Source organism: Oryzias melastigma, linkage group LG24 (genome assembly GCF_002922805.2).
Source record: "Oryzias melastigma strain HK-1 linkage group LG24, ASM292280v2, whole genome shotgun sequence".
NCBI classification, from domain to species: domain Eukaryota; kingdom Metazoa; phylum Chordata; class Actinopteri; order Beloniformes; family Adrianichthyidae; genus Oryzias; species Oryzias melastigma.
The window spans coordinates 9,789,177-9,805,279 of NC_050535.1; the positions used below are offsets into that span (position 1 = coordinate 9,789,177).

The following is a 16,103-nucleotide window of genomic DNA, read 5'->3' on the forward strand; positions in this document are numbered from 1 at the left end:
ATATAAGTCGCACTGGAGTATAAGTCGCAGGGACATTCAATCTATGAAAAAAACCGCGACTTATAGTCCGGAAAATACGGTAATTTATATATAAAAACTATAAAAACTTTTATGTGCTAATGAGCAGGATATGTTGCTTCTATATCTTAAAAAACTTCTTTTGTCATCCTACAGATAGCGTTTATCATGATGACCCGTACTACAAGTCAGAAACCAGTCTGGACCGCTGCCCAGTGGACTTCACCTTCAGGAATGGGACGGTCCCCAACGGCAGCATGTACAGCAGCCCCAGCCTGGGCTCCCTCAACCGATCCCAGACTTTCGTCCCGCCCTCGCCTATGTCCTCCAACCTCAGCATCCCCGGCAGCGAGCTCATGCGCCCCGACTACATCCCCAGCCACCGCCACAGTGCCATCATCGCTCCGTCGTACCGGCCCACGCCGGAGTACGACGCCGTCATGCGGCAGAAGCAGCGCGTCCTCCACGCTCCTCAAGACCTCCACAGCCAGTCGCTGCGCAGCCTGAACATTAGCAACGCCTGCGCGTACCGGCAGCCCGAGGCTCTCGTTTACAGTCAGCCGGAGATTAGGCAGGGGGGGCCTTATCATGGTTTGGGCCCCAATCCTGGAACGTACACTCCTCAGGTACGGACTAATTCCTGGATCTCTATATCTCTGAGCAACTCGGGCCCCGCCCTGGGCTGCATGGCGAAAACAGCATTTTGACACTTCTTGTAAGGTCTAAGATTGTCAGAGCTGGGGCTCAATATCCTAAAGGGAAGTAAGGGAACCTAAGCTGTTAAAGATGTTGTTAAATTCGTCTTTTTTGACCAAAATGCTGCTTTTGAGTTATTTTATATACATTTTTAAATTTTATTTTATTCAAGAAAAGGAAAAAAAAATTATCATTGTAATTTGGCACCCCCCGCCCCCTCACCAAATGGGACATTAGGCGGCTGCCTAGGTCGCCTATGCCCAGGGTCGGCCCTGGTACAAATAAAGTATTTTTGTTCATTTTTCAGATCAGCTACAGTAAGCCGGTGTGCCACGGACCCCACCAAGGCGGACCGGCCAGCAGTCAGGTCCCACTTTACTCATCCTGCACCAATGGAGGCGGGGGCAGCAGTGACGGCGTCGGAAGCTCGATCTCGCACACTGTCAGCACGCCCGAGCTGGCAAACACCAAGCAGCAGGGCACCAGCGCGGGAAGCCACGCGGCCACCGCCAACATGCTGAGGAACCACATGCTGCGCCCTCCTCCGCCGTACCCCTCCAGCTCCTTCCGCCCTGCCACCAGCACGCCGGACCTCGCCAGCCACCGCCTCCGCTGCATCGGCGGCAGCAGCCCGGAGCTGGTCACCCGCATGGTGCAGCTGTCCGTCAAGACCTTCCAGCCGGACAGCATAGCCGTGGTGCACCAGTCGCTGCAGGAGGTCAGCGAGCCGTTAACGGTCGCCGCCAAGCACCGTTCGACCCTCGGCAAGAGGCACAGCATGGAGGTCATCAGCAGCATGAGAGGGGGCGGAGGCGGGGCAGAGGGCCCGGCGATGAAGGGTTTGAACGCCCCGCTACTGCGCAGGAATACTCTCAGAGAGCACGTGATGCCCGCTCAGCCGCAGCCCATCCCCCAAACGCAACCTCAGCTGCAACCCCCCCCTCAGCAGCCGAAGGACCTGCAGAAGCCTGCGCAGACTGTCCCCGAGCCCCCCGCTAATCCCCCCGCCACCACGGCCTATCAGCATCAGAAGACTCTCTCCAACGCCACCATGCTCATACACAGCAGCGAGAGCGAAGAGGAGGAGGAGGAAGAGGAGCGGCCCGAGCTGGACGTTCAGATCCCAGGACTCAACGAGCAAATCAGCATCAGCGCTCAGCTCCAAGCCGCTCTGGCCAAACTGCCCAACAAACCTCCCCCGGAGTACCCGGGACCCCCCGGCAGCGCCCAGATCCCCCCTTACAGCCACCCGGCCAACCACCACCCCGCCCCACACTGCAGCCAGGGAGCGGCGGACGCCGAGGAGTCACACAACACTGGACACAGTCAGGGAGCGGGCGGGACGCTCACCAGGGGGGACCAGAGCGGGGTGAACGGAGCCGTTTTGGGTCCGTCCATTTCAGAACCGGACCTGACCATCGTGAAGGAGCGGGTGAGGAAGGAGCCGGTCAGAGAGAGGCCCGTGTCGGAGATGTTCTCCCTGGAGGACAGCATCGTGGAGCGGGAAATCGCTCAGAGGGTCAGTCCCGCCCAAAAATTCATCCATTTATTGCTGAACACTTTTGGCTGAAATGTCTCAATCAAAACTGAAGTGTTTGTGTTATTTACATCCTCTCTATCTGGTGCGTTTTTACAGCTTCTAATTAGCGGTAATCTTGGCTTCAGCACATAAGAGGCTACCAGTGGGCACAAATCCTTCAGATTACTCATTTGGGGGGGGTCAGGCACAAACTGTGCAGACGGCAGCAGGTGTTGTCACCTGGAAGTGCTAAACTGCTCCGTCACAAATGACCTGGATATTTGTTCCTCCTGGTGTTATTTCTCAAAAATGTTTGGCCCTCCTCCGTCTCTTTGACCCCCTCCCAAGCTGTTGTTTTGACTGCCCGGCTGGAGGAGGAGGCGGGGCTGTCTTGTAGGTTTAATAGCATCACAGATTAGGGGCAGATAATCCACAGTGGGAGGAGGGACTGTAGCGTGTGAGACCCAACGAGTGTGAGCTGTGGAGATACTGTTGATGGTACGCACCTGTACACTTGTGCTAAAAAACACTTCTCTCTTAAAGACACTGGAAAGACAGAAGATGTCCGTTGACTCCATTAAAAGACCGCTGATGATGGCCGCCCTCAATGGCCTTTACGTGGCTCGGATGCCGGTTCCCGAGAGTCCGTCGGAGGAAGGCGCCAAGTCTCCCACAGACGAACGGGTAAAATGCTTCATTTTATTTTTTATTTTTGTTGCTAAGAAATCGGGGCAAACCCTAAAGTGAGCTCTGGCATGGCGGGGGCTTATCGCCTCAGGACCGGCTGGTATTTTAAGAATGTGACCCCACAAAGCTGCAGAAAGGAAGAGGGGGAGCCTCACTGGTCAATCCGACACTTTGATGTTTATAATAAAAGAGCTCGACAGCAGAGAAATGAAATTCCTCCCCGATTTTAACAGAAATGTTTTAGTCTGATGACGCTCTCCTCTGTGTTCTCCAGTGTCAGACTCTGGAGTTGAAGCTGGAGGAGGAGCGCGTCTTCACCGAGTACGAGCAAGTGCCGAAGAAGAGGGCGGACTGTGTCGTCACGACTGCAACGCTGCCCGAAAACACAGAGCGCAACCGTTTCCGGGACGTCGTCCCTTACGAGGAGAACCGGGTGGAACTCGTACCCAACAAGGAGAACAACACGGGCTACATAAACGCCTCCCATATCAAGGTGCTTGTACTCCTCTTTGGCTTTGAAATGCTTAAAACATTCCTACAACTTATTATTTTTAAGTAGAATTGGTTAACTTTCTTTTGTCATTGCAAAATTAAATTAAATGTTCAATCCAAATTCTTCCCTTCTCCTTATTCCTACATTTAGCATTCCAAACGGAGAGTTCTGGAAAAATAGCTTCTCAGAATTCAGACGTTACTTCCACTCGATGATGTCATCAATAGTCGCCGGTCAGCAAGCATTAGCACGTAGCTTCCAGCACTTGATTATACATAACAACATCAGTTTTATAAGTTTAAAAAGGTCACGCTACAACAGAAAGTCATTACTTAGGCTACATTTAAATGTAAGTAAGGACTTGGAGGGTTGCCCCTTAAGAAAAACAGCCCTACAAATGCCCTTACAAATGTAGGGGTAGGGCGAAAGGAAGAATTCGGAGGTTAAAAAAGAATGTAAATCATCTGGATTATTTGTATTTATTTTTTTTTACAAAAATCAGTCCAGATTTTATAGATCAATTTACTGATTTTTTTTTTTTTTTTTTTTAGAATTTTGATGCAAATAATAAAAATTCTGTTTGATTAGTGCAGTATGTCAAATTTTTAAATTTTTGGGGGAAATTTATACTTTTTTTATATATATATATTATTAAAATACTGAATTTTCTGGAGGTTTTTTTAAGTACAATTTTTGCTTTAATTTCCTTCTGATTGATGCTCATTTCTTAAAAACGTATAGAAACATTTTCAGCAGGAAAAACTATAAATCTTTAAGGTTAAGACTAGAAGTTAAAGAAAATTAAACATGTATAAATAGGGGATTATTAAAGTCACACAGAACAAAAAAAAATCAGTAAATTAAAGAAGCAGGAGTGAATACAATAGATGGAAATGATTTTATTTGAATATTCTAGCATGTAAACATATTTTGCATGATTGTACCATTCACGTTTTATGACTTTTTGCATCAGCTGGTAGTTCACCAAACAAAACTTTTTTTTACAAATCCTCATAAATCAAATTTTCCCCTTTTTCGAAGCTCTTCAGACATTTAGCACTAAAAGCAAATCAAATAATTCCATCTAATTTTATTAAAAATGTATTAAATATCATCCTGTAGTAACAATAAAATGTGTCTCATCAAGATGCTCTCAAGTTTTGCGGGAAAAAAAAATGAGCTGAAGGGATAAAAATGTGCAAATTCTCCAGGTTTAGAAACTTTAAGTAAGGTATGAGCTTATATGGATACCAAATATAATATTTTTGAGTTTTTTATAGGGATTCATCTTTATCCACTTTGGGATTTCACATGAAAGTTTGAAGTGATCAAGCAGAACTAGCAAAAATCCCCAAATCTAAGTGGCTAAAATCGTTTTTTTATTGTCAATGGAATTAAAATAAGATTGCAGGAACACAATAATCTAGTTTGGTCTGCAGTGTCCAGTCTGTGTTGTGGTTTGTTTCCAAGCTGGGAATAGCTCAGATGAAAGGCGGCTATTGAAGTTTGTTTGTGCTTTGAGCTCTTAGAGCTCCTGGAATTCCCGAATAATTTTGTCCAAACTCCTATCCTCCTAAGCAACCCCAGTTCTTAAAGTTCTGTGTGTGTTGTGCTGAAAATGGGGAGTTCCTAGAATAATGAGTAAAGTGATATGTGAATTTTGGATTATGATGTTTGTGTAACTCAATGTTTTCTGCACTAAAACAAGTAATTTTATGCCTCAAGTGGTTTTAATCATAACAAAATTAAAGAATAAGTATAGGGTTTAGACTGTTTTTTCACTTATTATTTATTTATTTTTTTTCATTAAAAAAGCATTAAAGACAAAAAAAAAAGATAGTGGGTCAAAATCTGTTACACTGCCATCTAGTGGTTGTTTTTAGAAATACTCAAACATTCATGAAATGTTCTGTAAGTTTACCCAAAAATGTACATTTTGTGTTTTCCTTTTAAAATATAATTCTAGTTACAAATTGATTGACTTATTTACACATTTTAAACACTTTTTCCCCTCTTAGGTCATGATCAGGGGTGAGGAGTGGCACTACATAGCTACCCAAGGCCCGCTAGCCAACACTTGTGGAGACTTCTGGCAGATGGTCTGGGAGCAGGGGGTCAGCGTCATTGCCATGGTTACTGCAGAGGAGGTACCCACACAGATTTGAATCCCTTTTGGAAAATTAGGATTGCATAGAGAAAAAACTGAAAAAAGTATCTTCAATTTTGAAAAAAAGGCCTACCTGGTTTAAAAAAAACAACAACATTTTTTAACTTGGAAAACAGTTTTTGGGAATACAGTTATAGTCACTTGTGCATATTTGAGTTTTTACAGCCAGAAAAGCCCAAGTTTGAGACCTTTTTCTATAACAAATTATATTTTTAAACCTTGTAAAACTGAATAAACAGTGAAAAATGTGGAAAAAAACTCTTGATGAGATCAGTTCCCTGCTGCACAAAAATAAGATCTATTCTAAGATATATGTGTATTTTTAAAGTTCAGTTTATGAATCACAAACATACATTTTTTCCCATCAAGGAGGGTGGACGATCTAAGAGTCATCGCTACTGGCCCAAACTGGGCTCCAAACACAATTCCGCCACTCACGGAAAGTACAAGGTGACCACCAAATTCCGCACCGACTCCGGCTGCTACGCCACCACGGGGTTAAAGGTCAAACACCTCCTCTCTGGTCAGGAGAGGACGGTGTGGCACCTGCAATACACCGACTGGCCCGAGCAGGGATGTCCTGAATACGTCACTGGATTTCTCTGTGAGTATAAATTCTGCTGCGTGGGTTTTTGACGATCACAGTCTTCTAATTCCTATGTTTCTGCAGCTTATTTAGAGGAAATCCAATCAGTTAGGAGACACACCAATTCTATGTTGGACACCTCAAAGAGCCTGAACCCCCCAGTGGTGGTGCACTGCAGCGCCGGGGTGGGCCGCACCGGAGTGGTCATCCTGACCGAGCTCATGATCAGCTGTCTGGAACACAACGAGGTGCGAAAACCTCCAAAAATTTCCCTTCGAATTGTGTATATGATGTTTAAATTCCCGTTTTCCTCCTGCAGCCGGTGGAAGTTCCCACCATGCTATCGGAGCTGAGGCAGCAGAGGATGCTGGTGGTGCAGACCATCTCCCAGTACAAGTTTGTCTACCAGGTTCTCATCCAGTTCCTCAAGAACTCCCGCCTCATTTGACACCCCATGAAGAGGACACTCAAAAGTATTAGACTTTAATCTGTAACTCATTTAAAATGCTTCATCAATTGTGTTAAATTTGTTTTCATAACATCCAGGTGAGTTAACAGATTTTTGTTCTTAGGAAGCAAAATAAGAAATCCCAGTTTCAGTTATTTAATGGTGTTATGCTGCATGACCAGCAGGGGGCGGCAGACTACACTGAAAGACTTTTGCCAAACAAGTGTTCATCAATCACCTCTTATTTTAACAAATTTACTACAGAAAGTATTGGCTTCAAAAGTTGTATTTTATTTTACAAAGACTGAACTGATTTAATCACTTTTGCCCTCCTTAAACATGCCAAAACATTTGCTTATACTTGACATTTCCTTTCATAAACACACCCAAATTTACAAATTCTTTGTATTTAAAAAAGTTACTGTATTTTAAAAAAAAATAAGTTATACAAATAATGCATAGAAAACTGCCTACGCTCTCATGGTGCCTTACTAAAATATAAACCCTGTTCCTTTTTAATGTTTAAATTAAGATTTTACAGACATTTTTAAAGGATAAAAGTTACAAATTAGATACGGAAACAAATAAGTCATCAAAAACCAGAAATCCGCTTTCCCTTACCCTTTTATGTAAAATACCACTCTAAAAAATGACATGAAATGTACTTTTTCTACATCTTTAAGAATAATCTGTACATAATGGCATGTGAACTGTTTTATATATGTCTTTTCTTGACTTGGTACCCTCAAATACCGCAAATTGTTAAACTATGCATGCTTTTTTTTATATATATATATATTTCCATGTATATATTTCAGTATGTTTAGTCTTTCGGATATACAAGTGTGTTGTTGCACTTCTCTGTTTGACAGTATTTTCCTCACAAAGCATTCCTTTGGCTTGTTTTTTTTTTAATATTTATTTTTCCCCTTCAGTTTTTCGTTGTTTCTGGCCGAGCTCCTAAACACATTTCACGTATTGTGTACATATGTTTTTGTATATGCATTTCCAGTGCATTCAGATTTTTCCTCCCCAGACATGTAAGAAGCTGTTATACCTGCAGTAAAAGCCTTATTTTCTATACATCTGTGGCCACGTTTGCAGTTTTTTCCAAAAATTGTGATGATAAAAAGCCCACCTGGGACAGCAGCTTGGCAAATTTTAAACTCTGCGATCCAATCCTCTTCATTTTTGTGTTAATTCTTTGCGTATGTCTTGAAGATAGTGGTGATCCTTCCCATGAGCCACTTCCATTATAGCTATTGCCTGTACGCAAAAAAAATACAAACAATATAATGACTTTTTTATTGTTTTACTATATATTTACTGAGCACAAATATAATTATTTTAGTTTTAAATTTGATTTTTTTTTATAAAAAAAAACATTTTCAACTAAAAAAATATCTAAAACAACTAAAGGAATCCCAATATTCAACAAGTTTACCTTTGTGAGAGCTTTGATTCCCTCAGAGTGCCTCCCCATGGTCATGTAGATCCTGCCCAGCTTCAGGTAAAGGGACGACACATTTAAGGAGTACGGAGGGTAAAGCTTGCTGTAATGAAACACAAAAAAATGATCAAACAATTCTGCTAAAAAAAAAAAAAATCACACAAATGTAACAGAATATACACATTTTTAAATAAATTTTATTTTTTGGGATTTACATCCAATTGCACATTTTTGTAGCTACCGGTAAATTAACATCATAGATTAAATATATATTTTTAGCGTAACATTAATGATTTTAGCCAGATTTTTCATATATGTTGATTTTACAATACCCATAATGCATTGTAAAAACAGCAGTTTATATTTAAATAAACCATAGACACTTTAAACACCAAAATTAACAGAAGAGATGGAAATTTCCACTAAAATAAAGTGATTAAACTTAATTAATTTTTATGGTAAATTGGTTATTTGTGGGTTGATTTTTTGCATAAACAAATTACTATATTAGTTTTATTTATGGAAATATTGTGAAATAATCACTTTTAAGTGAGATGTTAACAAAGATCAAACTGGTTATTGTGGACCGTATTGATTTCTAAAAAGTGAATTTAAAGATGATTTCTTTGTCATATAAATCAAAATGTTCCTCAATTGAATTAATTATTGTCACATTAAATTAAATGTTAGTTTATACTTTCTTTTTAATGATTTTTTTATGCTTTTGGCCTTCCATATGTAAATGATTTTTTTTAATTATTTTTTTTTCCTTTTGGTTTTTCATACATTTTGGATTTTTTTCAAATGGTTTTTGACAATTTTGGCCTGCCATACATTTATGAGTTTTTTTTATGATTTTTGACAATTTTGCACTTCCATACATTTGTTTTTTTTTTTAAAAATGGCTTTTGACAATTTTGTACTTCCATACATTTACGTTTTTTAAAGACTTTTGACAATTTTGTCCTTCCATACATTTATGAGTTTTTTTATGACTTTTGACAATTTTGCACTTCCATACATTTATGTTTTTTTTTAAAAATGGCTTTTGACAATTTTGTACTTCCATACATTTGAGTTTTTTTATGACTTTTGACAATTTTGCACTTCCATACATTTATGTTTTTTTTTAAAAATGGCTTTTGACAATTTTGTACTTCCATACATTTACGTTTTTTTATGACTTTTGACAATTTTGCACTTCCATACATTTATGTTTTTTTTTAAAAATGGCTTTTGACAATTTTGTACTTCCATACATTTACGTTTTTTTATGACTTTTGACAATTTTGCACTTCCATACATTTATGTTTTTTTTTAAAAATGGCTTTTGACAATTTTGTACTTCCATACATTTACGTTTTTTTATGACTTTTGACAATTTTGCACTTCCATACATTTATGTTTTTTTTTAAAAATGGCTTTTGACAATTTTGTACTTCCATACATTTACGTTTTTTTATGACTTTTGACAATTTTGCACTTCCATACATTTATGTTTTTTTTTTAAAAATGGCTTTTGACAATTTTGTACTTCCATACATTTACGTTTTTTTTATGACTTTTGACAATTTTGGACTTCCATACATTTATGTTTGTTTTTTTAAATGGCTTTTGACAATTTTGTACTTCTATACATTTACGTTTTTTTATGATTTTTGACAATTTTGCACTTCCATACATTTATGGGTTTTTTTTTTTTTGGCTTTTGACAATTTTGGACTTCCATACATGTCGGGTGTGAAATAAAAAGACAGGTTTCTTCAGCCTTGCTTCATACCTGTAATATCTGGCGAGTTTCTCCCCATATCTGAGTGCTCCGTCTGCGTCTTGCATGTAAATGCACACCCCCATGGCCTGGTACATCATGTGGAGGACGTAAATGTTGGAGTCCTCAAACACCGCTCCCATTTCCTCCAAGCTCTGCTCGCACATTTCCAGTAACTCACTGGGAGGTGCTGACTGGTCAAGGGCACATCCGCATGACGATTAGATGCTTACGATAGTTTTATTTCAACTAGGACTCAAAAATATAAAGTCCTTTAATTGTTTCTGAAGTGTGTTGACAAGTACTGCGAAATATATGTATTCTCTAAAAATTAAGAGAAGAAGAATTGAAATCTGTTTGAAAAAAAAGTAATAAGATGGAGTAATAGAGAAAGTTAGAAACTTAGCTTTTAGCCAACATGGTAAATAATTTTGGTACAAAAAGGATATTTTTGATGTTTTTCAGCGCTCTGAACTCTCTGATGGTGTTCTTAGCGTAGCGCGTCATGTTACTGATGACCTGTGGCTCGATGGGGTCACTCTGCTTCCGCACCTTTAGCTTCACCGTGTCCTTCGGGAGACAAAAACACGCAAGTTTTGAATTCTTTTATTGAAGAAAATGATAGTTTTTCTGCTAATTTTATCTGGTACAATCTGACTTTTTCTGAATTTTAAATAAAAACCAAACAAAAGCTGAAGGAGCTGACAAGCTAAACTTTGTAAAGTGTGTATAATCATAAAAGGTCTGGAAATGTGGTTAATTAGTGAAAAAACTCTGGTAAAGATGTGGAATAAAGCCAGAATTTTCTTAACCCTCCCCCTTTTAAATGCATTAATAGTTTGAATCCTAAAAAAAAAGTTTTTGCTAAAGGAAGTCTTTTTTAATTTTATTTTTTTATTTCTACCTTGGATTTTTTTTTGGCACTCCGGACACTCGCAGGTGAAGTAGTAGGACTCCCTCAGCCTGCTCTTCCGGTCGTCTGTGGGGTACAGGAGGTCGATGTAGCTGATGAGAACCTGCACAGGAAGTGAGCATGCAGACTGTCAAAATAAAAGACTCTGCAGCCTTGGCATCCTGGACCAGCTTCTAAAATAACTTGCTGGGATCAGCTGTTGCTCTAAACTGCTCACACTGTGTCGCCATGCAGACCAGTGACCTGCTGCTGACCTGGTCTAGCACGTATGGATTATAGTCTCTTAATAGGGGAAACATTGTGGTTCAGCATTTTTTTAAGAAAAAAGTTGCTTCTCTATCAATTTTTATTCTTTTTTATTTTCTGGCTTTATAAGGACAAATAGGAAAACTGCTTACATCTTCATGTTTAATTTTTTTTAACAAAATGTAATATAAAACTTTATTACTCCATTAATAAAGTTTTACAAAAAACAAAAACCCAACAATGTGTCCACAATAAATAATTTTTTTAACACAATTCTCAGTTAATTCAAAGATTAATTGCCTGGACTTGCATTAAAAATACAACAATTGTTCAGTAAAGGTGAGTTATTGTGTCAACAAATATATTTTATAAAATTTTCTATTAATTTTTGAAGAATTTAATTAATAATAATTATGAAAATGCTTATTTTTATTAACCAATAGCTCAATATTTGGAAATAATTTGACATAATTTGTTTTGGATTTTCTCTAAATTGCAACGAAAAATGAAAAGAGGAACGTCTTCCTCACCTCGTCTCCAGGTTTCATGTCCTGCACGGCCCGCACCTCGGCCTTCGTCCCGTTGAAGGTGACGATGACGCTGGGCAGACAGCTGTGGTTTATCAGAGCCACGCTGGGGGGGCATTAACACGACAATAAGCGTCTTGTTTCCTTTCTCACATCCGTTCTACTTAAAATAGCACTGACACTTAGCTGCACTCCACTGAGAGGTCTCTAGTTTCTAAATATGTTTAAACGGTAATCCTATCAAATACTGACGTCTACTGCCTGAAAATGCGACATTAAGTATAAAAACGTACTCTGGGTAAACTGCAGTTCCCATGTGTGAAAGCTCGTCATCTTCTATCGTGAAACCATTACAGGCAACCTGACAAAATAAATCAAAAATGACTTTAATAAGAAAAAAAAGTGAGTTTTCGGAAATTTCCAGGTTTGAACGCAGCACCTGAGAGAAGAGTGTGAGCAGGTCTCTGTGAGACGGCACCTCCAAGTGCTTGGAGAAAAAACGACTAAGTCCTGCAATGTCCGCCTCAGTCTTCTCTTTCTTCTCGTTGTCTTCATCCTCCAGATCTGTTACAGGCAGAAAATATTATTACATGTCAAATGAGATCACTATTCAGAGTCCCACCTCTTTGATTTAACTTTTAGAGTCCAGGAACAAACTTTAACAGCAGGTTAACTGCAATGAATGTATTTCAACCTGACTTTTTGATTTAATAAAATGAATTCAGACCCAGAATAACACACATATTTATAATAAACCAAATACAAAAGTTATTTTCTTGATCTCTCAATGCCTTAACTTGATGTTCTGAAGGATCTAAAGTCAGGAAATTGGCTATAAACTAGAAAAAACATGACAAAAGTGACCGCAAAATTTAAACCAAAAAGCTGTGAGTGGACACCTGCTTGAAGGTAAGCGAAATAATACTATATGATGATTTTATTTTGAAAATATCAACACTTCAATACCTTCTTGAAGTAATAACTATCACTGAAAAAGACAAATTTATGTTCTAACTAGTTTTTTTTTTAGGTTAGTTGTGCATACAGTCTTCTGTTCAGTCTAAATTTAAGCTCTAAACTTATCCTTTATGTTGATTTAAAACGAAGTTGAAAGTCTCTAAAATGACTACAATCAAATATAGTAACAGTTCAGATCAATAAATAACCTGAACACGTGTACTTTTCCAAGCTAAGATAAGAGATTGTGAAACAAAATAAAACATAAAACTTGCCTTTTTTAATTGTCTGTTTTATTGAAGGCTAAAACTGCCATAGTAACCCCTTAATAATGTTATTTTACAAATGAATTAACTTACTTTAACTTTAATTTTACTTTTTCAATCTAGAATTAATTCTTTTTATTACATTTTTAGATCTACAATTAAAATAGCAGCCAACATTTCAAACTTTTTACTGTTTATCTTAGAAAAAATATATACAATTTATGCTTTTACAGTCAAAAGAACTTTTAGTCAAAGTAATTTGCTGATGCCCATTCATAAAGCGCATTTAGGACGTGAATAAACATCAGAAACTTGAGAATAATTGGAACGTTAGAAAGAAAATTAAGATAAAAATTTAATTTCTGAGTATTTCTTTATTCACATCAGGAGCAGATGAAACAAAACTGCGTTTTCCAATAGATCAAAGGATGAAACTGAAAATAAATGCAATAAGATCATTTGTTTCAGAGAAAAAGACATAATGATGAACTTTTGTAAACCATATGTGACTCACGTGACTGCATCTCCCCAATGAGGAGTATCTTCTCAGAATCACACCTCTCTTTTTGCAATTTCTGCAGACATTATAACAGAACCGTTAAAATACAAAAAGAAATTAGGAAAATGCAAGATTTTCATTGAATTACTGTCCAACCTTCTTAGCCAGGATCCGAGCGACCAAACGGGACCTCTCTGAGGGGCACCAGTTCTCCCCAAATGCAACCATGGCCGAACACTCCAGCTTGTGCATGGCCCAATCTGCCTTCTTCACACATGGAACAATCAAGAGTCAGTTTAGATCCAACTATTCACAGTTTATTTCCCAGCTCAACAGAGGGCCCGACATCCTTAGGTGGATTCCTTTTTAAACAATGTATTTTTAAACCATGATGCAAACAATTTTGCACCATGTGCTGCACGCTGAGAAGTATTCCGACTGTTGGAAGCAACAGGAAGCAGGTATTTTCAAAATAAAAGCAGTAGAACTGGGCCTTACCTGGCAGCTTGCATTGCAGTAAAAAGCCTTCTTGCATTTCCCACACCTTGCTAAGCCTTGCTTCCTTAACAAAAAAAACAAACAAACGATTACAAAACATGTTTATTTTGTACAACTGTGATCACAAGACAAAAAACACACGGAGAAACCATTTGCACCTTCACTGTAACTCCATCCGCTGTATCTAATGCGTGAGAAACGCCTCAACGTCCGGCGTCTTTGACCCGACACAAGAAGGACCAGCAGTTGCTGCAGTAACTGATAGCAACGAAGGGGCCCTGAAGCATTCTGGGATAATAATAGACCTGACCTTATGACGGACCGGCTGTCTTTGCAACACCGTAAACTAAAAGCAGTCAAAAATGAATGGGGGCCTGAAAGAGATGAGGACTGGTCAGGAAGAGGCTTTGCAGGACCAAACAGACTCAATGTTTGCCTTTTCTGTAACTCTGTGAGTCGCTTTACAGAAAAAGTGAGAACAATTTAAGATTCATAGCCTATTGATTACTACAGACAAAAAAATCACCAAAAACTACAATTCCCAGAACTCCATTCCTTCATTTTTACCATCAAAAAAGCTCCAAATTGTCCTCTATAGATACCAAAAAAGTTAATTCAGTTGTATGAAGAGATTGGGAGATATTCTGGTTTTAAAAACTTCTACATTGGAGAATATATTGAAAAAAGTAGTTCATTAAGGGTATATAAAAATTGAAATTGACATTATTTGATCAATTTTTGAGTAGTTTTTCAGTTTAGATTAACTTTATTTGAAATAAAATCACAATTCAGTGACATATGCAGATTTACACAAGCAAAAACCTTTCACTCAACATATGTGTTAATGAATGAATGACAGGGGTGGAGCTACAGGGGACATGGGGGGCCGCAGCCCACCCAGCAAAAAGCTTTCCCCCAAAATTATTAAGAATTTAAAAACCTAATTTACATGTTTTTTTAAGAATAGCAAAATAATTCAAATTAAAATAGCACAAAATATAAATTAAATTAAAAAACACTTTAAAAAAAGTGTTTTTATTTGCACGTTTCCAAAATCTTCTGGCCCCCTTTCCAGCCCCCTGTAATAAATGTTCTAGCTCCACCACTGACTTTTGAACTTTTAATCTAAAACTTTGGTGTAAAACAGATAAATTATTTGAAAAGATCAAACAGAAATACTTTAATTTTAATTAAAATACTCCCTTAGAAAGTTGAGCCAAAGGAAAAGCCAAAAATGTATTTTTAGATGAACACGTTTGCACTTTAGAGAAAGTTTTGTAACTTTTACCATCAAACTCTATCATTAAGTATAAGTTTAGAAGAGAGAAGTAGAGGGTTTATTTTTACCTGCGGAAGCAGAGGTCGCAGCAGCTGCCTCTCTCGCTGACCGACAGCACGGACGAATACGCCGGGCAGCTGAACAGCAGCTCCCCGACGCTGAAGCCCCTGCTGACGCGGAGACCTCGCCCCTTCTCGGGGCTGCTGAACATCTCCAGCCCGTCGATGCTGCCCGTCATCGTGACCTCCTCCGTGGGTCTCCACGCCAGACTGAGTCTGATCTGTGTGGGTGATGGACGTGCAAGGCTTGGGGCGTCAACATACCACAGCTGAGGAGATCAAAGGGGGAAGAGACCCTCACTCACAGCTGAAACCAGTCAGTTTGATCATAAAAGAAATGCATATTTAAGCTCCATTAGATAAAATAAGATCTAAACATGTTGTTTAGTTCACATAAATACACAGAAATTTGAATACAAACATTTCTTTAAAATTCTATAAAAATGACCACTGCAGGAGTACCTCAGGGTTTAGTGTCAGGACTCCTTCATTTACTGCACACATTTTTTTAATCCAGATTATTTGCTCTCACTGGTTCTCATGTCATTGCAGATACAGTTTTAGTGGTCTCCATGTGTTCCTGTAATCAGATTACACCCATTATAGCTCTTGTTACTGAGTCCCTGATCAATAATGACTTTAATTTAAACCCAATATGTGTGAATTTTCCTTAAAGGGGACCTACCACGAAAATTCTACTTTTTGAGGTTTCAAGTGCATTTTGCTGTTCATTCCTCTCTATAACGAACTCAAAAACGATAAGATTATCAGCCCTGAGACTGGAAGAGTTCAAATCCAGGCTGAGTCGTACTTTAAAAACAGGATGGGTCAAACGATTCCACATGGGTTAACCACGGAGAACGAATTTCACGCACCTAGTTTCGAAACAAACTAATGGGACTTTAACTAAATGTATTCTCTTGCTGTTATCAAATTAAAATTTGCAAAAGATTTATTATGATTTATTTGAATTTTATGCAACCAAAATCAAAGTAAATAACATTTGAGTTACATCTTCTATTTTCAA

At 38.7% G+C, this 16,103-nt stretch overlaps 2 protein-coding genes across 2 annotated transcripts in view; one reads left to right on the forward strand and one right to left on the reverse strand.

Moving 5' to 3' along the window:
• The window catches only part of LOC112158202 (protein tyrosine phosphatase non-receptor type 14), a gene marked incomplete in the record, with an annotated part of 32,493 nt that extends 24,796 nt beyond the window's left edge, over window positions 1–7,697 (forward strand). The window contains 8 exon segments of the mRNA XM_024291446.2: window positions 175–644; window positions 1,022–2,233; window positions 2,777–2,917; window positions 3,195–3,413; window positions 5,432–5,560; window positions 5,950–6,184; window positions 6,251–6,414; window positions 6,486–7,697. Of these exon segments, the coding sequence (XP_024147214.1) occupies window positions 175–644; window positions 1,022–2,233; window positions 2,777–2,917; window positions 3,195–3,413; window positions 5,432–5,560; window positions 5,950–6,184; window positions 6,251–6,414; window positions 6,486–6,614 (2,699 nt within the window).
• LOC112158203 (N-lysine methyltransferase SMYD2) lies at window positions 7,529–15,850 on the reverse strand. The gene is made up of 12 exons (XM_036210485.1): window positions 15,086–15,850; window positions 13,739–13,802; window positions 13,397–13,507; window positions 13,256–13,316; window positions 11,958–12,082; window positions 11,812–11,879; window positions 11,522–11,624; window positions 10,743–10,848; window positions 10,282–10,407; window positions 9,845–10,019; window positions 8,059–8,167; window positions 7,529–7,880 (listed from the first exon to the last, which is right to left on the reverse strand). The coding sequence occupies exons 1-12, from the start codon at window positions 15,253–15,255 to the stop codon at window positions 7,800–7,802; spliced, it is 1,299 nt and encodes a 432-aa protein (XP_036066378.1). The 5' UTR covers window positions 15,256–15,850; the 3' UTR covers window positions 7,529–7,799.
• Window positions 15,851–16,103: the final 253 nt, after the last annotated feature.

What these genes read in the sequence shown, in the direction of transcription:
- LOC112158203 (XM_036210485.1), bottom strand. Translation starts at nt 15,255, where the DNA reads ATGACGGGCAGCATCGACGGGCTGGAGATGTTCAGCAGCCCCGAGAAG. An exon ending in TCCGGAGTGCCAAAAAAAAA is followed by an intron (nt 10,408 to 10,742) that starts TCCAAGGTAGAA and finishes GTTTTTGTCTCC; the next exon opens with CGAAGGACACGGTGAAGCTA. An exon ending in GAATCAAAGCTCTCACAAAG is followed by an intron (nt 7,881 to 8,058) that starts GTAAACTTGTTG and finishes TTTTGCGTACAG; the next exon opens with GCAATAGCTATAATGGAAGT.